Source organism: Lucilia sericata, unplaced genomic scaffold (genome assembly GCF_015586225.1).
Source record: "Lucilia sericata isolate MDLA Ls3-8-SP2 unplaced genomic scaffold, ASM1558622v1 Contig000017F_arrow, whole genome shotgun sequence".
NCBI classification, from domain to species: domain Eukaryota; kingdom Metazoa; phylum Arthropoda; class Insecta; order Diptera; family Calliphoridae; genus Lucilia; species Lucilia sericata.
The window spans coordinates 337,667-365,545 of NW_023994056.1; the positions used below are offsets into that span (position 1 = coordinate 337,667).

At 26.7% G+C, this 27,879-nt stretch overlaps 1 protein-coding gene across 1 annotated transcript; it reads left to right on the plus strand.

Moving 5' to 3' along the window:
* Positions 1-23,242: 23,242 nt before the first annotated feature.
* Positions 23,243-25,566, plus strand: LOC119606337 (larval serum protein 1 gamma chain). Its single transcript, XM_037959794.1, has 3 exons — positions 23,243-23,382; positions 23,441-23,568; positions 23,627-25,566. Exons 1-3 carry the CDS (start codon positions 23,295-23,297, stop codon positions 25,535-25,537), a joined length of 2,127 nt encoding a protein of 708 aa, XP_037815722.1. The 5' UTR covers positions 23,243-23,294; the 3' UTR covers positions 25,538-25,566.
* The last annotated feature ends 2,313 nt before the right edge of the window (positions 25,567-27,879 follow it).

Genomic DNA, 27,879 nt, shown 5'->3' on the forward strand with positions numbered 1-27,879 from the left:
TATAACGGTTCTTTGTTTACCGAATTTTTTTTAAACGAATATTCTTTTTACAAAACTTTTCTGTATAGAAATTCTTCTTTCCATATAACAGTTTCCATTAAAAATAGATGCATAAAAGAATTGAATAATTTGTGTATAACAGTTTTTCTACTAAAAGCTGTTTCTATAGATGAACTAGTATATAACAGTTTTCTTTCAAGAAAACATATGTGTATAACAGATTTTTCTCAAAAACCTCTCTAAAGATGTTTGTTCTATAGAGAAATTTATATTTAACGGGTTTTTATAAAGAAACTGTTCAAAATTGTTTCTATAGAAAGATCCATTGTAGTTTCAAAACTTTTGTATAACAGTTTTTTCTACAGAACAACTTCTGGTTAGGTTAGGTTGGTAGGAGGATGTATACAATTCGAAGAAATACACCTAGGCCACTATCGGGCCTGTTGTGTGTTCCTTTTCATAAAAAAATTGTTCACTGAATGTATTATTTTTCAATGCTCAGAAACTCAGTTTTCTGGACGTAATTCCTAAGAATCTTCCAATCACTTTAGTCAGGAATGTTATTTCCGGAATAACATCACTTCCAAGATACTTGGATCTAACTACGACGAATGCCTGACAGTGGCAAAGAAAGTGCTCCAGAGTTTCACTGTCCCCTCCACATGCTCTACATTCGTCTGAATCCGCACGCCCAATTTTGCATAGAAGTGCTCGTAATCCTGAATACGTACCGTCATACTAACTTCAGACTTGCTCATTTTAAGGAAATTTCTCTCTCCTCTCTCATCAGGGTCACCTCTTAGGATCTTTGTGGTTCTACACAGCGTTTCATTACTCCAAGATGCCTTATGGTATTCTGTCATCCATATCTTTATTTCAGCTTTTGTTGCGTCAAATGGTTTTGCATTTGTCCGGTTAACAACCTCGAGCTCCCTTCCCTTTAAAGCTATTACATTAGCCCTTTCGTTGCCTTATTCAGTCAAAGCTTTCTTACAATCCAATACGGTCTTAGATTTAATTCTATCACCTGATATCGCCCCAGTTGTCTTCTGTCTGTCGGTAAATATATTAAGGGCTGTTGGTGCCATATTTATTCTAATCCAACTTACGCATTCCGTTATTGCTCGGATTTCTGCTTCGAAGCTTGTGTTATGATTAGGTAAACGGTGTCTGTTTTTAGGTCTTCAATATAGAACCCCACTTTGTTTCCCAATTTAGAGCCATCCGTGTAACAACGGATTCCTACTGGTATTTGCTCTGGTGTTCCGCTTGACCAAGACATTCTATCTGGGATCAGCGTTTCAAAGTTTCCGACATATTCTGTGTCTGTTATGCGTTATCAGGTACGTCCGATGATTGTGTATAACCTTCCAATGTGTCCAGTATACGTTGTAACGTGTCCTATAACTGCTTTTGGCTAGAACGGCTCTTTACTTTAGGAGAATGTTATACATTGTTTCTACAAAAATTTGTATAACAGTTTTTATAATATAAAGGTTAAAATTTTAAGATTTTTTTTCAATTCATTTATAGAAATTTCGTTCTTCATGTAAGTATTTGATATTTGTTTGATTTTTCATTTGTTTGTTTGTTTACATTCTTCATTTTCTTCGGCACGGAAATGGGTTTGATAAACATGTTTAATCATGCACCATATAAGGCGGAAGCAAAGACTATTCAATATACTTTTTAAGGTTAATTAAATTATGAACATGTTGGTGCCACAAAAGGGCAACAAGTGTTTGTTCTGAGACAGTCACACACGTTACATTACTTGTACTTGCATTACAAAGAGTTTTGTTTCTTTTTTTTTTGGTTTTGAGTGACCACAAAAACCAATTAATATGCAATCGGCATTTTGGGTTAAATAAAGGTTTATTTTTACTTCCTTTTTTGGTTGAAAGCCACCAAAAAAGACATGATTTACAAAAGATTTGTAAGAAGAAAACAAGACATTAAATTGAATTCTAATAATAAAATTTATAAAAATGGTAATTTCACTATAAATTGTACTGCAGTTTATGGTGAAATAAATTTCAATTATTTCCTTTCAAAAACATGCAAATATGCAGTTTGAATAACATTTGGTAACATGACAAAATTCTTCTTACAAATTTCAAAAATAAACTACTTAACGGTTTTTTCGAAGAATAACTCCCTATGAAGTCATTCTTTTAGGGGCTAGTCTGATTTCGTTTTTTTAAAATCCCCACTTCTAAACATGTCAAAACAATATTTATGTTAATCTGGTGAAGAAATAAAAGTCTTTTTGAAAACTGGAAGAACGTAGACGATCTTGAAAATAAAAAAAAATAAAAAAGAAAATTGTGGACAATAGTAAATGCTTAACATGATCTGAACGTATTAAACATTGCACAGTGGTATAGGAAAAAAAAAAGAGGGAAATAATTCGGTAACTTCTAAACGGTTAATCCGATTTTAATGAAATTTGGTATGCACAAAGAGGAGGTGTTGTCGAGTTTAGGTTTTGAATTTGGACCTTATAGGCCAACCAGGGGCCCGGCGGGGGGTCCTCAAATTAGGACACCTCGGCTATGTTAAATTTTTAAAACGATCCTATTTCTTCATTTGAGTTCCGATTTAAAAAAAATTTCGTATATAGAATCTCCTCATCGAGCACTATAAAAAATGTCGTCGTAGCAGTAAATTATCTCTTATAGTTTAGGAGATATTCGCATTTGAATATTAAAATTTTAAAATTTTTGCCGTCCTTACTTTAGTTTTTTTGATAATAGCAGGTCCAAATATTTCCGATTTTCGCCATTTTTTTTTATTTGCTTAACAACAAGTTTATATACCAAGCAGTGAAAGAATTATGTAAAAATCATGACTGAGTCCAAAGTTATAGGCATTTAAATTTAAAAAATTAAAAAAAGGCGATTTTTTGTCATTTTTTTGGGAAAAAAGTATCTTTTTCTTTTTAAGTTATCTAAAAAGTTTCTAAGAAGATGTATATAGAATTTATACTTTTTGGAAAGCTGACTTTACATAAAATACGATAAATGAAACAAAACCTAAAAATTTTTGATACCGAGGGGACCAGGTCCATCCAAAAAAACCCTATTTTTTATGGAAAATTAAATTTTGAGCAAAAATTCTCAAATCGCATAGTCGATATCAAATTATAGTGACCTGTTTTATATGACCCAATAAGTTCTTAATCATTTTGTAACGGGTTTCGATAACCCCGCCCCTGGTATGGATATAATAGGCAAAAAACCAAAAAATCCCATTTTTGGGATTTTTTAAAACTTTTTTGGGAATTCCGGGATTTCTAATAAGAAAATTCGAAATTTTTATTTAATTTTGGATTTTGAGTAAAAAAATCTACCTAACTGTAAAATTTCATCAAAAAATATTCATAAATAAAATTTTTATTGCAATTTGAAAAATTTGTATCTTCGCAAAAACTGAATAAAAAACATTTTTTAATTTTTTTTAAAAAAAGTATTCCGCGAATTTTTTAATTTTCAAAAATTATATACAGTTTTGAAAAATAGACAAAATTACCTTTCCATTGATATATAACATGCCTACCTAATGTTTTTTAAGTGACAAATTAATTAGGGAAAACTCAACATCTTTTAGAAAATTTACCTAGCACTATTATTTTCATCCATATATGTAACAAATTTAAGAGTTAACCTTATGGATGAAAATAATAGTGCTAGGCAAATTTTCTAAAAGATGTTGAGTTTTCCCTAATTAATTTGTCACTTAAAAAACATTAGGTAGGCATGTTATATATCAATGGAAAGGTAATTTTGTCTATTTTTCAAAACTGTATATAATTTTTGAAAATTAAAAAATTCGCGGAATACTTTTTTTAAAAAAAATTAAAAAATGTTTTTTATTCAGTTTTTGCGAAGATACAAATTTTTCTAATTGCAATAAAAATTTTATTTATGAATATTTTTTGATGAAATTTTACAGTTAGGTAGATTTTTTTACTTAAAATCCAAAATTAAATCAAAATTTCGAATTTTCTTATTAGAAATCCCGGAATTCCCAAAAAAGTTTTAAAAAATCCCAAAAATGGGATTTTTTAGTTTTTTGCCTATTATATCCATACCAGGGGCGGGGTTATCGAAACCCGTTACAAAATGATTAAGAACATATTGGGTCATATAAAACAGGTCACTATAATTTGATATCGACTATGCGATTTGAGAATTTTTGCTCAAAATTTAATTTTCCATAAAAAATAGGGTTTTTTTGGATGGACCTGGTCCCCTCGGTATCAAAAATTTTTAGGTTTTGTTTCATTTATCGTACTTTATGTAAAGTCAGCTTTCCAAAAAGTATAAATTCTATATACATCTTCTTAGAAACTTTTTAGATAACTTAAAAAGAAAAAGATACTTTTTTCCCAAAAAAATGACAAAAAATCGCCTTTTTTTAATTTTTTAAATTTAAATGCCTATAACTTTGGACTCAGTCATGATTTTTACATAATTCTTTCACTGCTTGATATATAAACTTGTTGTTAAGCAAAAAAAAAAAATGGCGAAAATCGGGAATATTTGGACCTGCTATTATCAAAAAAAAACTAAAGTAAGGACGGTAAAAATTTTAAAATTTTAATTTTCAAATGCGAATATCTCCTAAACTATAAGAGATAATTTACTGCTATGACAACATTTTTTATAGTGCTCGATGAGGAGATTCTATATACGAAATTTTTTTTAAATCGGAACTCAAATGAAGAAATAGGATCGTTTTAAAAATTTAACATAGCCGAGGTGTCCTAATTTGATGACCCCCCGCCGGGCCCCTGGTTGGCCTATAAGGTCCAAATTCAAAACCTAAACTCGACAACACCTCCTCTTTGTGCACACCAAATTTCATTAAAATCGGATTAACCGTTTAGAAGTTACCGAATTATTTCCCTCTTTTTTTTTCCTATACCACTGTGCATTGTCTAGAATTAATGATATGGCCAGCTACAGCAACAATAACAACAATAAGAAAACGAAACAAAAAAAAATAACATAGTCAAGTTAAGATTATATTAACGAAACCATCAACATTATCATTATGATAATTATGATGATGGTGATCTTCATTATCATCATTTTGATCGTCATCTTATAATTTAAAACAAACCAAAACATTCAACATACTCGCACAAAAACATGCTACATACTCACATTCATATGTAAGTATCTTTTATACTACATGCAACACACTAGCAACATGTTACCAAAAGGAACTTGTTTCTTGGCCATTTGTTATTGTTGTTGTTGGTGGCTTTTGAAAAAAAAGACAATTACAACAGCCTGTGATTTGGTTCGTTTTTTTAGTGTATTTTGGTTTTATTTATATATTTTTTTTTGTTTTGTGGCAAAAAGGGAAGTGCTACTGTCTTACACCAAAATATAAAAAAACTACAAACAAAAATAAAATAAAATAAAGCAGAGTGCGTTGTATAGTTCTGAGTGTGTGTTTGTTTGTCAGTAAGTATCTGTGTGATTCGTATTTGATTCTTTAGGTTTTTAAATGTGGATAAATGTATCTATAGTGTCGTTGATTTTTTTTTCTTAGGTTTTTTCGTGGATGTATGTTACAATCTTGACGTAAATAAATGTGTATATCAGTCCGTCACATACAAAGTATTTATTGTAGTTGTTGTTAATGTTATTGTTGCAGTTGTTGGTTGAATGGTTGTTGGTAAACCTATAATTTTTTAACACCAATATGAATAAACCACGTATTTTTATAACAACTTGAAGAGCTACGTTGGGCAATGTTGGCTGGAAATCAGTTTTACAATTAAATTTAAAGAAAAAAACTTATGTATAGCAGTTTTGTAGAATTTTTTCTATAGTTCTTTGTTTGTCTAAAAGTTTTATAACCTTTTTTTTCATATAAAATGTTATGTATAACAGTTTTTTACAAAAATATTTAGTGTATAACAGCTCTTTTCTATAGAAAAAGTTCTGTATAACAGTTTTTTTCTATAAAAAGTTTGTGTATAACAGTTTTTTCTTTAAAATAATTTGTGGATAACAGTGGAAAAATTTATGGATAAGAGTTTATTCTACAGAAAAATTTATGTATTCATTTTCATATGAAACATTTCTGTATAACAGTTTTACATATAATAAAATGTCTGTATAACAGTTAAAGAGTATAACATTCTGTATACTGTTATACATATTTTTAAATTGTATAACTGTTTTTTACAAAAGAATTTTGTGTATAACAGCTTTTTCTATAGAAAATGTTCTGTATAAGAGTTTTTTCTGTAAAATATTTGTGTATAACGGTTTTTTCTTTAAAATAATTTGTGGATACTAGTTTGTTCTTAAGAAAAATTTGTGCATAAAAAGTTTTTCTATGGGAAATTTTGTGTATAACAGTTTTTCTGTGGAAAAATTTATTGATAAGAGTTTATTCTATAGAAAAATGTTTGTATACTTTTTCATATGAAACATTTCTGTATAACAGTTTTACCTATAGTAAAATGTCTGTATGCCGTTATACATATTTTTTGATTGTATAACAGTTTCTCACAAAAAAATGTTGTGTATAGCAGCTATTTTCTATAGTAAAAGTACTGTATAAGAGTTTTTTATATAAAAAATATGTGTATAACAGTTTTTTCTTTAAAATTATTTGAAGATGCCAGTTTGTTCTCAAGAAAAATTTGTGCATAACAAGTTTTTCTATGGAAAATTTTGTGTATAACAGTTTTTCTGTGGACAGAATTTATAGATAGGAGTTTAGTCTATAGAAAAATGTATGTATACTTTTTCATAAGAAACATTTCTGTATAACAGTTAAACAGTATAACATTACGCATACTGTTACACATATTTTTTAATTATATAACAGTTTTTTTACAAAAAGTGTTGTATATAACAGCTTTTTTCTATAGAAAATTTCTGTATAAAAAAAAATAAAAAAAAATTTGTGCTTAACATTCATTTTCTATGGAAAATTTTGTGTATAACAGTTTTTCTGAGGAAATATGCATGGATTTAATTGCCTGAAACTAATTACGCTCTAGAAATGTTGTCGTTAATGGAATTTTCTTCAAAATTGCTGCTGTATAACAGTAGGGTTTATTTCCAGTCTCTATAGATCTGTTCTTATAACAGCTTTAGTGGTTGTTGTGTTTATTAGTCGAATTGTATGTATGTTTGTATGTGCTACACATGTCTGTCTGTCTATCTGTATCCACATGTCTGTATATTTTTCCACAAATATGTATGTAAGTTTCTCTGTGTTATAGGTTTTCTGTGTTTAAGGTGCCTTTTAAAGCTAAGGAACAGCATGATTCTGTCTTTTTTTTGTGTTTTTAACTGCAGATGCAGGTGTGCATCCAACGTGAGTAATATTTTTTTTTCGTTCTTGTTGTTGTTATTGCTCTTACTGCTGTGGCATACGAGTGTAAGTATGTTTGATTCGAAAAACAAAAAAATCTTATCCCCATGCTATCTATGAAATATACCATCCATCCAAGCACCAACAATAACTACAAAAACAACTACTAACCAACCAATATCTTTAGAAAAAAAAACTGCGTTGTAATAAATTTACGTTTTTCTTAAATTGTGTGTTTCACTTAAATGTATAAAAAAAAATCGAGAAAAAATCTGTAAACCTGTTTTTTTTTTTTTTTTTTTTTTTTTTTTTCAAAAATTAAGTTTTTTTCAGAATATTGTTCTTTTTTTTTGTAGTTAACAGCCGTTACATTAATTTTTATTTTTTTTTTTTCATTTTCATTAGTTGGTTGCATGTTGAAGTTTGTATTCATTTTGTTTAATTTGATCACCTTTTTTATTTTGGTGTGTGTTTTTTTACGATTTATAATTGAAATGAAATTATTTGTTATTTTCAAGAGATTTGTTAATTGCATTCAACTACTGTTTGTAGAAATGCTTTCTTTTTATGTGTGTGTTTTTTGTTATTAGTTCAATGCAATTATTTGATACAATTGTTAGTACATACAACTAACTACGTAGGAGCTTTAACAAAAAGTTGTGTGTCTTATAAGGGAAGTATTGCCAATACTCAATATTCAATTTGTTAAATACAGTAGTTTTCCGATTTAACGACCATTCAATTCTACGAATATCGCATTTAACGAACAAGCTAATTTTTCCTACTGACTACCTTAAATAACGAACAAAACTTGTTTTTTGTACTCTGTTTAACGAACTAATAAAAATATTATTATTTAAATGCTTTTTTACCCAAAATTGTAACACATTCTGGGTTCTTATTAAATTTTAGTTCGATGTAGCTATGTCCGTCCGTCCTTCAGATAATGACTTTAACGCTCATTACTCGCTTAACAATACGAGTACGCCGATGAAATTCGATTCAAACATATTCTATACTAACCGAAATCTCTAACAAATTTTATGGGAATCGGTCCATAATTGACCTTACCCTCCATATCAGGCCCCCTTAAGAAAATTACTTCAACGCTCATTACTCGCTTAAAAATACGAGTATAGCGATGAACTTCGAGAAATAACTTTAACGCTCATGACTGAATTAAAAATACAGCGATGAAATTCGACACAAATATGGTTTGAAGGTGGGTATATAAGATTCGGAATTTTGTGTTTTGTGCTATTTTTATAAAAAAAAAGAATTAATTTTTATAAAATACATTTAAAAAATATTTTATGTACCTATTTTTAATTATTTTTCTACCAAAAACCCACGTTTTAGTTAGTACTGCATATAACGAACTTTTCAATTTTACGAACAGGCCTGACAACATATGGGTTCGTTAAATCGGAAAACTACTGTACATTAATTGAATATAACGTATTTGTTGATAGAAATGTCTTTTAATGAAATGATCAGGAATGAAACTTCGGACATCGCTAAATTGCTATTTAGGGATAAGCCCCTTGCCTATCTCCTTAGATTAGAACAGATCGGTTCAGTTAATTTAAGACTTAATCAAATTGTTCAACTATTTATCTTAAAGTTTAAGTAACTTATGTTGGCATAACTTCCCCTTTAAACCAAAAACCGAATTCTTAAGTTTACTATTAATCTCATAAGTCACAAAAATCAATTTAAATCTCATTACAAATTACACATAATGTCATTTCACATGTAACCACTTCTTGACGATAATAATTGAGGAAGCATCTTCCAAAAAAAAAAAATAGAACGGATATCACTAACATTAGATTACTGGAAAAATCCACCCAAAACAATCACTATTAACACCATAACAACACCGACTAATGACAATCTTCCTCAAAAAGTAAAAAAGAGCCCAAAAGCACATAACTCGGAAAAAGCGACAAATCAACATTTTATTACAGTTCTTCTTCATATTTATCTAATAATCAGACAATTTTCCTAACGAATGACTACAATACAGTGTAAGTAAATGTATAAGTAACTGTAAATTAAAGATAATGACAACCTAAAGGATTTTTCGTCTAAAAGTAATTTGATCATGTCAAGTGTGGAAAAGGAAATAAACAAATCTTTATCATACAACAATCAACCATACAGCCAGTCAACAGTCAAGAAACATAAAATCTAAGAACTATTACCAATTATACTCTTGTTTTTTTTTTTTCTAAACCAAACTGATGTAGTTGTTTAAGATTTTAATCTTGTTATCTACACGAACGTGCATTTGATTCTTTTTGTATTTTTTTAGTTTGTATTAGTTATATTTTTGTTACTCTTGTTCTTTTTTGCTTTAGATTTTATATATGCATCAAGATGCATATTAAATTTTGTTGTTTGTATATTTTTCACTCGTACCTGGAAATCACGTTAAGGAGAAGACGTTTTCGTATAATAGGAAGCTGTTTGCAGCCAAAGCACAAAAAAAATACACAAAAAAAAGAACAAAATCCGCACAGAAACCAAAAGAAGGGTTCTGTGTTGTCCAGTTTGGAAACCTGTTTTCTTAATATTGGAGTTGTAAGTTGCAATTGCAGTTGCTGTTTTGCTATTTTATTATTATTTTTGTCTGTTTCCAGCTTAATGTGCAAAATTGGATCTATGGGCGCATGTGCGACGCCACACTTTGTTTGAGAGAAGAAAAAAAAAATAAACAAATCTTCTATAACTTGTAAATGATCGTTTGTGGCAAATAAAAACAAAATCAGCATTCAACCAATGCATTTAGCTTGCTACATATACAAAGTGTATTCTATTCTACATTCAAAACTCCTTGTCGTATCTGCCAAAGAACTTTTTTTTCGTAATAAAAACAAAAAAAAAAAAAAAAAAACATTAAAATCAAATATCGAAGCAGGTGTTAGAAAAATGACTAAGATACAGTTTGGTAGTAATAATATATTTATACGCTCTTACATCGTCAGTTTATTTGTTTGTTTGTTGTTGCAGTTTTTTTTGTGGTACGAGTAGCAAATAGATGTTGTTATTATTTGAAATTATTTGCAAAAAAAGGGGCATTTTAATGTTTTGTACAACTAGAAGAGAAGAGATAAAGACAATTTAATACAGGCATGGAAATCATAGATGGTTAACGATTCGTTACAGTTTAACATTTTGAAACATTGTTACAGAAAATCTTATGCTTAAATAAAAAACTGATAAATATTCTATAGAAATATATTTTCTTTTTATAGAAAATTTTCGATAAATTTAGTTTTTAGAGAAATTTTTGATGAATTTTTCTATAGAAAATGTTCGATGAGTTTACTGTTTATGGGAAATTTTCCATGAATTTACTTTTTATGGAAATTTTCGAGGAAGTTTCTGTTTATTGCCAATTTCTAATAATTTTTCTTTTTATAAGAAAATTTCCAATAAATTTTCTTTTTATAGGAAATCTCCAATAAATTTTCATTTTATAGAAAATTTTCGATAAATTTTCTTTTCAAAGGAAATTTTCAATAAATTTTTTTTTATAGAAAATTTTCAATAAATTTTCTTTTTATAGAAAATTTTCAATAAATTTTCTTTTTATAGAAAATATACGAAAAATTTTCTTTTTATAGAAAATTTACGATAAATTTTCTTTTTATAGAAAATTTTCGATAAATTTTCTTTTTATAGAAAATTTATGAGATATTTTCTTTTTATAGAAAATTTATGAGAAATTTTCTTTTTATAGAAAATTTATGAGAAATTTTCTTTTTATAAAAAATTTACGATATATTTTCTCTTTATAGAAAATTTATGATAAATTTTCTTTTTATAGAAAATTTACGATAAATTTTCTTTTTATAGAAAATTTACGATAAATTTTCTTTTTATAGAAAATTTACGATAAATTTTCTTTTTATAGAAAATTTACGATAAATTTTCTTTTTATAGAAAATTTACGATAAATTTTCTTTTTATAGAAAATTTACGATAAATTTTCTTTTTATAGAAAATTTACGATAAATTTTCTTTTTATAGAAAATTTACGATAAATTTTCTTTTTATAGAAAATTTACGATAAATTTTCTTTTTATAGAAAATTTACGATAAATTTTCTTTTTATAGAAAATTTACGATAAATTTTCTTTTTATAGAAAATTTACGATAAATTTTCTTTTTATAGAAAATTTACGATAAGTTTTCTTTTTATAGAAAATTTATGATAAGTTTTCTTTTTATAGAAAATTTACGATAAGTTTTCTTTTTATAGAAAATTTACGATAAGTTTTCTTTTTATAGAAAATTTACGATAAATTTTCTTTTTATAGAAAATTTTCGATAAATTTTCTTTTTATAAGAAATTTTCGATAAATTTTCTTTTTATAAGAAATTTTCGATAAATTTTCTTTTTATAAAAATTTTCGATAAATTTTCTTTTTATAAGAAATTTTCGATAAATTTTCTTTTTATAAGAAATTTTCGATAAATTTTCTTTTTATAAGAAATTTTCGATAAATTTTCTTTTTATAGAAAATTTTCGATAAATTTTCTTTTTATAGAAAATTTTCGATAAATTTTCTTTTTATAGAAAATTTTCGATAAATTTTCTTTTTATAGAAAATTTTCGATAAATTTTCTTTTTATAGAAAATTTTCGATACATTTTCTTTTTATAGAAAATTTTCGATACATTTTCTTTTTATAGAAAATTTTCGATAAATTTTCTTTTTATAGGAAATTCTCAATAAATTTTCTTTTTATAGAAAATTCTCAATAAATTTTCTTTTTATAGAAAATTCGCGATAAATTTTCTTTTTATATAAAATTTTCGATGAATTTTCTTTTTATAGTAAATTTTCGATAAATTATCTTTTTCTGTGAATTTTATTTTTTGTTTATTTTCCATTTTGTGAAAATTTTGATTTGTTCGATGTATACGATCCATCCATCTCTGTCTTTTGCCACTATTGTTTATTATTTTTTTGAGAATTTTTATTTCTTTGCTACAATTTTGTTTATGACTGTTAATTTTCCTAGTATAAACTTTTTATATTTCTATGCTCTGCTGTAAATTTGTTGATTCTTAAGAAGGAGCTGCCTTGCCTGCTGCTGCTGTTGAGAAGCTACCAATATTATTATTTCAAATTCTATAGAAATGCTATTTGAAACGGTAACGAAACTAGCATGTGCCCAAAAACCAAAAAAAAACTACAAAATTATGATTTACTTCTTTAAACAAATGGAAAAAACGGAACAGTTTTGTTAGTTAAAAAATATAGATTTTCTGTTGTCTATTTTTCTAAGGAAAACTCTTATGCCACACTTCAAGTCAATAATAAAGAACTAATAATTTGAAATATCAGTTTTTAGCCATTGAGCCATTTACTTACATCACATGGGCCCCAAACATGCAAACACTTTAACTGGCAATTTACTGCATCAGGAGCAGCACGAGACATTCACTACTGCAGTGTTTAGTATACTCGAGGAGCTGCGCAGTACCAGGTTAACAAATATCAATGTGATTTATAACAATGTTGTTGATTACATATTCAGTTGCTGGTTATTACAACAAAATTGCTAACAATACATCTTTGTTAGTTGAAAATGTAGGTTTAAGATAATTTTATAATAAATGCAATAAATACGCCCATAACTGTAAAAAGGAACAAAATGAGAATATAAAATAGAAATTTCAATACATAGAATTAAAATTTTATTGCAGCAAATAATTAAGTTATTTGATTCTTTAAAAAGAGAACTTCTATATGAAAAGTTTAAAGGTTAGAAAAATAACCCATTAACGGCACCCATTAGAGCTATTTAGTAAAATATGTTTTTCTTCTCTTAATCATTATTATTTAATTTAAAGTCTTTTCTGCTGTATTTAAGTGTGATTTAATCATTAAAAAAAGCTTGAAGTTTTTTAAAGTCAACCACTTACTTAAATGTTTCCACTTAAAATGTAAAATTTTTAAATTACTGCAGAAAAATAACTTCATCTAGATATAAAGTTGTTGTAATAAAAAAAGACTATTATTAAATTTAAACCAACAACAGAAAAACAAATATAAACTACAACTGAAAAGACACCTGTGGTAATAGATGAAGCCAAACATCAAGAAGACAACACCGTCTTTCTGATGAAAGCAGAAGATCGTTGTAGAAAACTCCTTCAAATTAGAATGATTAAAGAAATCATTACAAGACGATTAAATATATGATGAAGCAGTGGAAGAAAAAACTCAAGCCATATCTGTCTGAAATTACAAGTAAATATAACAAAAGACACGTGGTCATCAGATGCAGTATAAATATATACAATTCTTGTAATCAGAAGTTGTACAAAACACTTGAGCTTTTTTTCAGTATTTTTTTTTTTTGCTGTTGTGGAACTTAAGGAATCAAAAAGAATGACAAAACACTTCTTTCTGCTTGTTTACGACTATAGTTTTGACAGCAGAAGTTTTTTAAAAAACATTGAAGTGCACGTTCCAACAGATGAAAAACTGAGTATGATGCTTGCAACAGCAAATGAGTGGTAAGCAGGCGCGTGCTTCTAAAGTAAAGCCTACTACAATCGAAGGTTTTAACACGGTCAAATAAGGTAAATAACCGAAGGCCTTCTTTTTTTTAATTTTTTTTTTTTCATTTACTATATTTACTACCAAAATAAGATAAAAAAACTACAACAAATTGTAGAAATTTTTCTTGTAAATGTTAAATACATACCTACATATGTTGAAATGTTAAGTTAAAATTAACCCTCTAAAAACTATACAAACTTAACAAATTTTACCAAAGAATTTATCGAAAATTTTCTAATAAATTAAAATGTATCGTAAAATTTCAAAAAAAACAAAATTTCACGAAAAAATTTTTTTTGAAGAAAACTTTCTATAAAAAGAAAATTTATCGAAAACTTTCTATTAAAAGAAAATTTATCGAAAACTTTCTATAAAAAGAAAATTTATCGAAAATTTTCCATAGGAAGAAAATTTATCGAAAATTTTATATAAGAAGAAAATTTATCTCGAAAATTTTATATAAAAAGAAAATTTATCTCGAAAATTTTCTATAAGAAGAAAATTTATCTCGAAAATTTTCTATAAGAAGAAAATTTATCTTGAAAATTTTCTATAAAAAGAAAATTTATCGAAAACTCTCTATTAAAAGAAAATTTATCGAAAACTTTCTATAAAAAGAAAATTTATTTGGAAAAATTTCTATAAAAAGAAAATTTATCTCGAAAATTTTCTATAAAAAGAAAAGTTATCTCGAAAATTTTCTACAAAAAGAAAGTTTACCTCGAAAATTTTCGATAAAATTTTCTTTAAAAAGAAATTTTATCGAAAATTTTCTTCAAAAAGAAATTTTATCGAAAATTTTCTATCAAAAGAAATTTTATCGAAAATTTTCTATAAAAAGATATTTTATCGAAAATTTTCTATAAAAAGAAATTTTTCCGAAAATGTTCTTTAAAAAGAAAATTTATCGTAAATTTTCTATAAAGGACAATTTATCGAAAATTTGCTATAAAAATAAAATTTTTCGTATATTTTTTATAAAAAGAAAATTTATCGTATATTTTCTATAAAAATAAAATTTGTCGTATATTTTCTATAATTAGGAAATTTATCGTATATTTTCTATCGAAAATTATATTTTATCGAAAATTTCCTATAAGAAAATTTATCGAAAATTTCCTATAAGAAAATTTATCGAAAATTTCCTATAAGAAAATTTATCGAAAATTTCCTATAAGAAGAAAATTTATCGAAAATTTCCTATAAGAAGAAAATTTATCGAAATTGTACTATTAAAAGAAAATTTATCGAAATTTTTCTACAAAAAGAAAATTTATCGAAATTTTTCTATAAAAAGAAAACTTACAGAAAATTTTCTATAAAAAGAAAATTTATCGATGGTTTTCTTTAAAAAAAGTTATATTGAACTTTGACCTTTCAATAGACTTAAATTAAAAAGGTCCATGTTCTCCTTTTCACCCTTAATGGTTTAAAATTTTATTAGTTTTGTAAAAAGCAAAAGAAGTGTTAAGAAAATAATTACGTTGGTTGTGTATGTTTTGGTTATTTCTGAACCCAGAACAATAAGTTTATTTAAAAATTAATTTTTTGTGGAAAAAAGGCGTTAAAAATTTTTAAAACATTAAAGGCATACTTCTTAACGAACTTTCTTTTTTTTTTTATTTTGATAATTTTTTTTAAAGACACAAACAGTTCAGCTGCCAGCCCACAGTCTGTCTGTCTGTCCGTTCGACCATCCTCCGGTAAGTAATACGGTAGCCACTTGTAAGTTTATTTTCCTTTATATGTTGTTGTAGCAAATAAACTTATTTAGTGGTGGACTATGTTGTTGTAATTTAAAAGCAGTGCAGTGCATGGCCACAATCTTTTTTACAGCATCTCTTGTATGATGTTGAATTTTTTTTATAGTTTTGACCGTTAATGTTAACGCATCTTCATGATGATGATGACGATGCTGCTTGATTTTTATTTGCTTCATGATTTTCTTAAGGTGTCTTGGAGTATGTGCTATAGAAAAGATCTTTCCTTAAACTAACATTTGATTTTTTGGGATTGCATCAGCAGTTTTTTTATTTTTTGGTGGCTCATGTTGTATACTGTTGTTGTTTGGAGTAAATTGCAGTTTGTTGTTCATAAAGTAAAAACGACTCATAAAGATTCTAGAAAAGCCTAAACATTAAGTGGAAATGAATTGTAAAGATAGCAAAAATAACCGAAGGAGAAGAAGAAGGCAACGAGTAAATAAATACTATTTTACTGCACATAATCTGATGACATGTAACGGTTAACCAGGGGCCCCCACTTACATAAAATACAGCTGTAATTAATGTCGAATGATGATTTGAAAATCGTAAAAATCGTAAATTTATGTTTAAAATAGATTTTCATCTTGTTTTTATATAAATTTTGGCATAGGTAATAAAATTAATTAGAAAAAATAAGAAAATTTATCACAAATTTTCTATAAAAGAAGGAAAATTTATTGAAAATTTTCTATAAAAAGAAAATTTATTGAAAATTTTCTATAAAAAGAAAATTTATTGAAAATTTTCTATAAAAAGAAAATTTATTGAAAATTTTCTATAAAAAGAAAATTTATTGAAAATTTTCTATAAAAAGAAAATTTATCGAAAATTTTCTATAAAAAGAAAATTTATCGAAAATTTTCTATAAAAAGAAAATTTATCGAAAATTTTCTATAAAAAGAAAATTTATCGAAAATTTTCTATAAAAAGAAAATTTATCGAAAATTTTCTATAAAAAGAAAATTTATCGAAAATTTTCTATAAAAAGAAAATTTATCGAAAATTTTCTATAAAAAGAAAATTTATCGAAAATTTTCTATAAAAAGAAATTTTAGCGAAAAATTTCTATAAAAAGAAATTTTAGCGAAAAATTTCTATAAAAAAGGAAATTTAGCGAAAAATTTCTATAAAAAGGAAATTTAGCGAATATATGTTCTGTAACAAAAAAATTTATCGAAAATGTTCTATAACAAGAAAATTTATCGAAAGTGTTCTATAAAAAGAAAATTTATCGAAAATTTTTCTATAAAAAGAAAATTTATCGAAAAATTTGTTATAAAAAGAAAATTTATTGTTAATTTTTCAGTAAAAAGGAATTTACTGAAAGTTTTCTATAGAAACAATATTTATAGAAAGAAATCTAAAATCTTTTTATAACCAGAACTCTTCTTGCCTTTAGTTAATCATTTTTTTCCAGCAATTTCTTACTTAAGTCCTATTGTGTTGAATAATTTTGTTAAATAATTGAAAAATTACTGGCCATTGTTAAAGTTTTTTCAATAATTTATATGGTCAATTTCATCTACAACCATGTCTATGGACACGTGCCATAACTGTAGTTTTTTATTTCTGAACTTTAATTTTTAAGTAAAGCGAAAAAAAGAACTCAAACTGGTTCGTTATGGAAGCCATAATTGAAAAATTGTTTTCAACACTTAACGAAAACGTAAAAAACATGACTTTAATTGAGTTCTACAAAACAAGATCATACAGTTTGTTAAAGATCAAAACTCTTATTTTCGTGCTTTTGTTACGTTTTGTTTGTTATAAAAAAAAAGCTCTCAGTGGGTTGTAATTGTAAATTGTTTTGGAAAATTAGAGGTACTTTAAGAGTACGAGAAAAAATAAATATAAGGGTTTGAATGGAGTTTTAAAGTTTTTTTCAGGCCTATTTTAAATTTGTAATGATTAAGCACAATTTTGTTTTTGAAAAGATTTGTTTAAATTTGAAATTAATTTGGATTTAATGAAAGGTCTAAAACTTTCTAAAAAAGTGGAAAAATTCTTAAGAGATGTATTTCTTAAAACTAAATATTAAATGAAAAAAATGTTTGTTTCTATTTAAGAATCATGTGTCCTATTCACAATCGATAACGTAACATTGTATGTTGCAATTTTTTGTTATGGTTTTGACTTCGATCTGTTTGGACCGATTTTGCTCTTTAGATTATTTCTTATTGTAAACTAGTATTATGTTTATTAAAAAAAAAAACTCAACTAAATTTAAATAATATCGATTTACTTTTTTTTTGTTAATCTTACATTAAACATCAGATAATGTATTCATTTTAATCCTATTGTAATGATTGATGTCTGTTTTTTTACTTAAGTGTTAATGAGCATCGTCGTCAACTACTTTTTGCCATAAATTGTATTTAAAAAACATCAAGGCATCACAACATTAAAGGCTTATAAATTCATAATTCCAAAAAAAAACAAAAACAAGATCCAATAGTCATTCTTTAACTCAGGTATTGAAAAGTAATTTGCATTTTTTGTAACACTTCAGAAAAATCTTTAAACCCTTAAGGGCTTGATAATCAAACACAGTAGATACGAAGGAGAAGACTAACAATATGACACTAAGCATGCTTACCCATAAACAAACACACGTTATAGATCGAAAAAAGAAAACTGATGTTTTGAAATTAAACTAAAGAAAAGAAAACGATTTATGAGTTTTTGATTGCAAAATGTATGATAATCCAAATGTTGATTTAAATAGAATAGAAAATAAACTACCAAAAAAAAATTCCAAGTGTAGAAATGACAATCTTAAATTTAGAACTAACAAACAGCAGGCAAGAAGTAGTCTAACCCCTGAGGGTTTGAATATTAGAAAGCCTTGCTGAGTGTCAATGTATTTTTTATTATTTGAATAAAAAAACGTCGCTGTTCGTGTTGTATAGAGTTTGTTAGATCTTTTAAATTAAGCACGTGAGTTTTTTTTGCTGCTGCAACTATATTTTTTATTATTATTGATCGTGATGCCATGATTATGTAGATTTTCTTTTCAAAAACTCATTTACTAGTTTTTTTTTACGAAACTTGATTTTTTTTTGCAATCATGGTGGTTTATTTCCTTTATAACGTTTTTTACATTTTGGATTTTTTTTAAATATTTAAATTTTCTACAAAGGTTGGTGACATTTTAGGAGGATTTAGAAGAACTTGTGGTTAGATCACAATTGCTCTATAGTCATATTAAAGACCTCTTTTCTTCTTTAAAATATTATAAAATACCAAAATCCTCCATAATTTTATTTGCTACACTTGTTTTAAATGTTGAGGTCAAAGGTCATATTTTAAAATACGCACGATCTTTAACAGAAATATAGGTGATTTACATAAATTTTATTTTTTTTTTGTAATTGACACCAAAATTGAAATTTATAAAATTAATAGATGATTTCTGTCCTTTTTGACTTTTGGGGTCAAAGGTTATACTTTTAAATAATCACAATTTTCAACGAAAATTTTATAAATTTGGCAAAAATATTCATTTTGATTAAAAATAACTTTAATAAGACTATAAAATACTTAAACTCACAAAAATATGATTTGAAAGGCTTTTTAGCTTTTAAGGTCAAAGGTCATAGATTTAAATGTTCACGAGTTTCTACAGGTTTGGAAAAATTTAAATTTTTATTCATAATCGAACTTTTAAGGTCAAAGGTCATACTTTTAAATATTCACGAGTTTCTATATTAATTTTGATTAAAAATAGCTTTAACAAGATTGTGAAATACTTAAACTCACAAAAATATGATTTGAAAGGCTTTTTAGCTTTTAAGGTCAAAGGTCATATTTTTAAATATTCACGAGTTTCTGCAGGTTTAGAAAAACTTAAATTTATCATCATAATCGAGCTTTTAAGGTCTTTAACCTTAAATATTTACGAGTTTCTGCAGGTTTGGAAAAACTTAAATTTTTCATCATAATCGAACTTTTAAGGTCAAAAATCATTCTTTAAAACAATCACGAGTTTCTGCCAAATTGGAAAAATAAATCTTTCATTATAATCGAGCTTTTAAGGTCAAAGGTCATACTTTTAAATATATACAAGTTTCTATATCGAGTTAAATATTTCTGCATAATCGAGATCAAAATCATAAAATGATTGCTAGACTTTTTAAACTTTTGAGGTCAAAGGTCATATTTTTTAGTATTAAATATTTAAATGTACATTTAAGGGATTTAAAAACAACCTAAAGTTTTATTAAATATTTCAGTAACAAATTTGGGAAAAATTGATTTTCCTGGCTTTCTAAGCGTCAAGGTCCAGGGTAATAATTTTGATTCCAATGGAAAATTTACAAAATTGTTTAAACTAAGTTTTATAGATTCTAATAAGACTAGGTCAATGTTGAAGCAAACGTGTAATAAAATGTTTTAAAGTAGCGCTCAAAATAAGTCGTTGTAACTTTTCAACTTTACCTTTTAACTCCCTTTAAATTCTCTATAATAAATATAATACCATACAGGGAATAATATATAGAAGAAGAAGAAAAAAAAAACGCAATACAAATCCATACATATCAAGAATTTTGTATTCATAAGTTGACACTTCGTTTGCATAAAACACATTAACTGTCTGCGCATGTGCAGAATTGCAAGAACTACAACGGAGTCGCGTAGTAAAACAAACGAGTTAAATATGATCATTTAACATATGAGGAGACCCTCAATGATTAGACAAAAAAAATTATTAACACAAAATTACGCACCCATTTTTTTACTTTGCAATAAATGGATGGATGCTATTTTTGAACACAACAAAAAAACACTTTGTCACGTTTTTGTCTTAAACAGCAAACAAACAAACAAACAAAAAAGAAGACGAAAATCTTTATTTATTCAATTTAATTTTTGTCAAAAATTAGGGGATTAAATAGAGGCGTATGAATTTAATTATTTAAAACCTATTTAAAAACATTTTATACACTTAGTCATCATCATAACCATCATGAGCTTGCAACGGTTGTCATGATCTTGCTAGTAGAGCCAGCCATTTTTAACACCATTTTTTGTTGTTGTTGTTGCTGCTGTTAATGCTGCTGCTCAAATTAATCATTATTCATTTATTAGTTTCAAATTGTTAACAACTACTTTTATTTCTGTCTGTTTTTTGTATTATTTGTAGCTTAACGTACATTTATTTGCTGATTGAGGTAAATAAGACAAAAAAATTAATATGTCGAAAGAGAAAAAAAAGCTTTAAAATTATGACTCATTTCGGTAGGTAGTATAGGCAGGCGGCTAAATTGACTGACCCTCTATTTGAATAACCAAAATGTCTAGGTTTTGTTGTAGTTTTTATATGATCTTGAAAAGTTACTTGTTGTACCTGCTTCACACGTTATTTCTGCTTTTCTGTTTGTATTTAATTGTTGTTTTTTTAGCTTTAAATGGTTGCGAATTGTAAAAAAAACCTTTATAGAGTTCTCTATATTTTCTAACTGGCTCCAGCCAATTCCAATAAACAACAACATCACATCCCAAAGACCCAAAAACGTAAAAAAGCAAACATGTTGCTGCATGAGTCATCCCCAAGAAAACCTTTCGAAGTATGAGCTTGTATGGAGGCAAAGAAAACTGATTTTTTTTAAACATGCACCTCACGTGCACTTGGAGAAAAATTATTTACATTTTTGTTTAAAATCAATCTTTGGACTCTGAAATAATCTCTTAAGTAACTAATAACTTCAGAATCATAATTGTGTCTAGACTATATACTACACTATAGACTAGACTATAAAATAGACTATAGACAAGACTATAGATTCGACTACAGACTAGACTATAAACTAGACTATAAACTAGACTATAGACTAGACTATAGACTAGACTATAGACTAGACTATAGACTAGACTATAGACTAGAATATAGACTAGACTATAGACTAGACTATAGACTAGACTATAGACTAGACTATAGACTAGACTATAGACTAGACTATAAACTAGACTATAAACTAGACTATAGACTAGACTATAGACTAGACTATAGACTAGACTATAGACTAGACTATAGACTAGAATATAGACTAGACTATAGACTAGACTATAGACTAGACTATAGACTAGACTAGACTAGACTAGACTAGACTATAGACTAGACTATAGACTAGACTATAGACTAGACTATAGACTAGACTATAGACTAGACTATAGACTAGACTATAGACTAGACTATAGACTAGACTATAGACTAGACTATAGACTAGACTATAGACTAGACTATAGACTAGACTATACTAGACTAGACTAGACTATAGACTAGACTATAGACTAGACTAGACTAGACTAGACTAGACTATAGACTAGACTCAGTGCAAATTTGAATGGAACGAGTGTTATGATTGATATAGCACTATTCTACAGGCTCCGATGTGAAAGATTTTATAACTATTCATGACTATATATAGACAAACTTTAGATATTAAGTTAAACTTTTAACAAAATACTTTCAACGAAAGTTTCTCTCAGTGTGTAAAATTTCAACTAACCTAGTAAGTTAAGTCTTAGTTTTAGCTAAAGAAAATAACCAAAATAACAACAGGTAGTCGTCGTTGTCTTAAAATGCAAACATGGATATAGATGAGCTAAAATCTTGGGCCAGTTTTTTTATTCGCGTTCCCTCCACCACTATATTGTCTTATTAAAAGACAAAACACTCACACACATTGAGATCGACAGACAGACCCTGAAAAAATCTTTTAAAACATTTTAATGGTAAAAACTGATCACTGATCGCTCTGATCTTTTTAAATAAAATCAACATACAAGCAACAACAACATCTACTACAAACATTTATCTTTAATGTGTGATATTGACTTGCAAATATTGTTGTTATTGTTGCTCTTGGTTTGATTTGTAGGTCTGTGTAAAGTTTTCTTTTTTTTTCGTTTTTAATTTCAAAGATGAGTCATTTGGTTTATAAGTTCTTTATGAAAAAGAGTGTGTAGTTAAACAAAAAAAACTTAAAAATTAAGACCTTTTTTTCAGACTACATGAGCAGAATATTAAATTGTGGATAAAAAAAGTAAGAATTAATTTTAAGTTTTTTTGTTTAAAAAGCGAAAAAAAGTTGAAAGATAACAACAAATATTGACTGTAGGGGCCACAAAAAAAGAAAGATAACACTATTTAAAAGCTTAATAAAAAGGGGTTTTAAAATTTAAATGTTTGAAAAGTTTTGAAAAGAAAAGCGAAAGTGGCGTTAAAATATGGGTCACTGCTCACTGATTTATGCACCGATTTTAGCAAAATTATCGTAAATTAATTTAGAGGTTATATGATTTAAGGGGTCTAAGCTATTTGTAGGCGGTTGACTTTAACATATTGGGAGAAGAATATAACATGCTATATAGATTATAGAAAAATATTGCTGCTCATATTATTAGATTAGAGATTTCTTTAGCAAAACACCTTTTTAAACTGATAAATCTAAAACGTAATTTTTGAAAGATCAAGCACCTAAATTCTACCAAGATAAGTTTAATACAAAAATGCATTTTTAATTAATAATTGAGATTGAACAAAACAGTATAATTTTAAAACTTAAAGAAGCAATAGCTTAATTAAACAAATGTTACAAAATACAAATTTCTATAATGTCATTATATGGGCCGCGTTATGTATAACACCCATGTTGGGACTACCGGGTGGTAATATAGGTCAGTAATCCATATATTATTGCTATTGTAATAAATATTAACTAATAAACACCAACAGTAAACAAATATTTTTTGGAAAAACAAAAGTTTTTATTTGAGATTGTGCATCAACTGCAGGAACCTTTGCAAAATGATGAATGGCTAAATGCAGGAAAAACTTTGGTCTTAGATAAAGATCTATATTTGGTAAGTTTTATAAAATTTCTGTTGAAAGTTCATCTTTTAAATTCTCCTCAAATTTTAGGATTTTAATACCTTAATGGAGAAATTTATAATGAAGGCAAATGCCAGTACTTTACTGCCCCGAAATGATATATTTTATCTAACAGATAAAACCCATTTGGAGGAGTTAAAAGGTTTATATTACTTTCTATATAATGCTAAAGATTTTGAGACTTTGAGGCAAAATATCTGCTGGGCCCGTTTACAAGTGCAGCCGCAAATGTTTGTTTATGCTTTAACTCAAACTCTTATGAAAAGAGAGGATTTTAAGGGACTCATCTTACCCAAAATATATGAAATTTGGCCTCAACACTTCTTGTCTGATAAGTACATACATAAACTAAAACATTTCAATTATGTACAGTGGAGTCGGGCGGAAATGTTGGCAGACTTTAATGAAACAATAAATAATAACAACTGCAATATAGGTCAATGGTGGTGTAAGCAAAATTTACTCTACAAAATCTATCAGGAAAAGGAACGCATGATCTTACCCAAAAATATTTATGGTAATTTTCGTAATTCCAGCAAATGGTTGCAGGCTTTAGAAGATGTTTCTCTGTACTGGTTACCAGTAGATTTTAGCAGAGAAGTGGCCTCAGTAAAGGAATTAACTGAAAGATCTAATACCTACTTAATAGAGGATAAAGCTTGGAATACCTATTGGTATTACACCAATATGGGTTTATGGTTAAATGAACGTGGACAAAATGATTTGTACAGCAAGTCCTTAAGAGAATGGTGGTTTTGGAATTTACAACAACTGATAGTAAGATATAAAATGGAACTTACCACAACCCAAAGTAAATCCTCTTTAGATCCTTATTTACTTAATTTTCAAACTCTCAAATATCAAACCATAAACAACAAAAATTCTCTTGAAATTTGGAATTTTATAAATGATTTATTTAGTAAAACTGAAAAAGCTTTATATGAACAAACTTTTGAATTAAAAAATGCCACCAGATTGCAATTAAATAATCCCCAACATTTGGAATATTTTCTCAATGACAATTTTAGCATAGAGAAAATAATGAAAGCTTTAATGTCTCTCCCTGTTAACGAAAATAAACCCACTGTGTTGCAATACTATGAAACCATGTTGAGATCTAAGGAATTTTATCAATATGCAGAAATAATTATCAATCTTTATAAATCCCTTAAGTCCAACTTTGAACCTTATAAACCACAAGATGTCCAAAGCTTAGGAGTAAGCCTTAATGGGGTGGAAATCACCGAATTAAAAACTTATTTTGAAATTGTTGATACAGATGTAACTAATCTATTGAGAACCTCAAATAGTTATTTTGAGGGCAAATTATTATGGTTTAAAACTCTGCTCGCCCGACAACCTAGTCTACAACATCAACCTTTCAAATTGCAACTTTATCTTACATCGGATAAGCCCCAATCGGTATTAGTGAGAACATTTTTGGCTCGTGATTGTCAAGCAGCAGGAATGACTTGCTCATCTTCAACAGAATTGTTTCAATTGGATACATTTGTCAGTACTTTAGCTGCCGGATTTAATATCATTGAACGTGAATCTAAAGATTTCTATGGTTATATGCTACCCTCTCTCACCTATACCGAATTATATCATTTCACCCAATTGGCTTTGAATGAGGAATATCAATTTCCTTTTAATATAACTTTGGGTAATTGTAGATTTCCCCATCACTTGAAATTACCCAAGGGCTTGGAGGTGAAAGGTTTACCCGTTAAATTTGTTTTTGTAGTCACATCTTACAATTATCGTTTCCATAAAGGTTTCAATTTAGATTGTGATTTCTCTAGTGGTATATTGGCTTTTGATGATATGCCACCCGGTTTTCCTTTCGATCGTGAAATATCGGAGAGCATATTTATGAATGATAATATTTTGATTAAGAATATGAGGATTTATCATGATGAGTATTTAAGATTTAGATGAAATGTATATAATAAAAACGGTAAATAAAACTTTTTAATGTATCTAATGTGTTAATTTTCACTTTCTTTAAGTTGTTCTAAGGAAAACTTCATAAAAAGTGTTTCTATGTTATCTTTCATCAAAGTTATTCTAAGAACGTTAGGTAGCGTGTCATAATGTATAGTGTCATAATGTCCACGTTTTAAAAGTGTCAAAATGTCCATGGTCATAAGGTCTATGGGCATTATGACACGCCACCGAACATTTTTATCAAGTGTTTTCTATGAAATTTTATTAAAACTGTTTATCAAAAAATTTTCTATAAAAATTTTCATCAAAAGTTTTTCTATGAACATTTTCATCAATAGTTTTCCATAAGAAATTGATTTGTTTTATTAAAAATGAATTCAATCTATGAAAATGTTTATCAAAAGTACATGAAAATGTTCGTAAAAAATTATTCTATGAAAATTTTCATCAAAAATGTTTTAAGAAAAATTTTGATCAACATTTTTTCTATAAAAGTTTTCATCAAAACTTTTTCTATGAAAAATTTCTTTAAATATTTATCTATTAAAATTTCCTCAAAATTGTTCTATAAATATTTTCATCAAACTTTTTTCTATGAAAATTTTCAGCAAATAGTTTTCTATGAAAATTTTCATCAAAAAATGTTCTATTAAAATTATTGTCAAAAATTATTCTACGAATATTTTCGTAAAAATTAGTTCTATGAACATTTTCATCAAAACTTTTTCTTTAAATAATTTTTATAAAATTTTAATAAAAACTTTTTCTATGAAAAATTCTTTTAAATATTTATCTATGAAAATTTCCTCAAAATTTTTCTATGAAAATTTTTTATCAAATGTTTGATAATGTTTGATAAAAATTAAAATTTTCATCAAAATATTTTCTATGAAAATTTTCATCAAACATTTTTCTATGAAAATTTTCATCAAAAATTTTTCTATTAAAATTTTCATCAAAAATTTTTCTATGAAAATTTTCATCAAAAATTTTTTCTATGAAAATTTTCATCAAACATTTTTTTATAAAAAATGTTTTTATAAAAATTTTCAAAAATATTTAGACGTAAGCTAATGAAGATTGATTGGAGTCTATAAATTCCACTTTATGCGGTTGAAATGAAAAAGTATTAATACTTATAGTTGTGGTTATTATAACTGGATTTTATAAATAAAAACAGTGGCTAAAGGTTGATAACACAAGTAGACGCAGAATAAATAAGATCTTCTCGTAAGACTATGGAAAAATAGCGGAAATAAAAACTTAAGATTAAAACTAAAACGGAAGTGCAGAAAGTTTAACATTTGAGACTAAAATTGGAAGAACTTGAGGATAAAATTGTTAAAATATTTATTTCAATTTTATTTGTTATAGAATTTGTCATTAAATGTCCTTAATTTGTTATTAAGCTGCAGCAATATTTAATATAAATTTCAAACCGCATTGGCTGACATTGATATTGAACTATTTTTATATATATTTCAGTACACTAGCACTGAGTCAAGAAAGAAAATTGATAAAAACTGCGTTTTAATTATTAAAAAAAAATGGTTGTCAATAATAAAAAAAAGAAAAGTTTTTTCAATCTCTTTGTTCCATAATTAGAAACTAAAAAAAATACGGCGCAGAAGAAAACCTTTTAACCAACTATAAAAATGTACATTAACTGTGGTTTTAAGTTAAACTTAAATAAATTGAGGCAATAGATGAATGTTTAAGTGAGACAGTAGAACCTCTATAAAGCAACACACTTACATTTTGGAAAATACTTTTAACTTTTAGTAAGGAAATATTGTTTATAATGTTAAGCTGTTCTTTTCAAAGATTATTATTATAAAAGTTTTGTTTAATGAGGTTCCACTGTTTTTACTAGTCATTTTCCATACGCAACAAATAAATTAATATATTTTCTTTATGTTAAACAACCTTAAATTAGAAGACCACATTATTATAATAATTGTCTTGAAAACTAATTTAGATTTCTTTAGTTTTTTTTTTGTTATAAAAACTATAAAAATTGATTATAATATTTTTCGTTTTCAAAACCCAACCTTTTCGCACTAAAATTAAACATTTGTATACCTGCCACTTGTTTTTTCTCAGTTTTAGTATCTTTTTTTATAATTTTATAGGAAGGAGGGTTGAATCTGTTGTAGACATCATCTTCATCAATAAGATTTATAATGGCAACCGTTTAAATGTTTCCCTTTTTACATGTTTCTTAAGAAACTACATAGCAAAAGTTTTAAATTTCTTAGAAATAAAAGCCTAAGATATCAAAATTGTAGAAGAAGAAGCAAAGAATTAAACAAAATGACGTTTTCAAAATGAAA

Coding starts and splice junctions, on each gene's coding strand:
- LOC119606337 (XM_037959794.1), top strand. CDS start 23,295: ATGTTACAAAATACAAATTTCTATAATGTCATTATATGGGCCGCGTTA. Junction 23,383..23,440: donor ACTACCGGGTGGTAATATAG/GTCAGTAATCCA, acceptor AAACACCAACAG/TAAACAAATATTTTTTGGAA. Junction 23,569..23,626: donor TAGATAAAGATCTATATTTG/GTAAGTTTTATA, acceptor CTCAAATTTTAG/GATTTTAATACCTTAATGGA.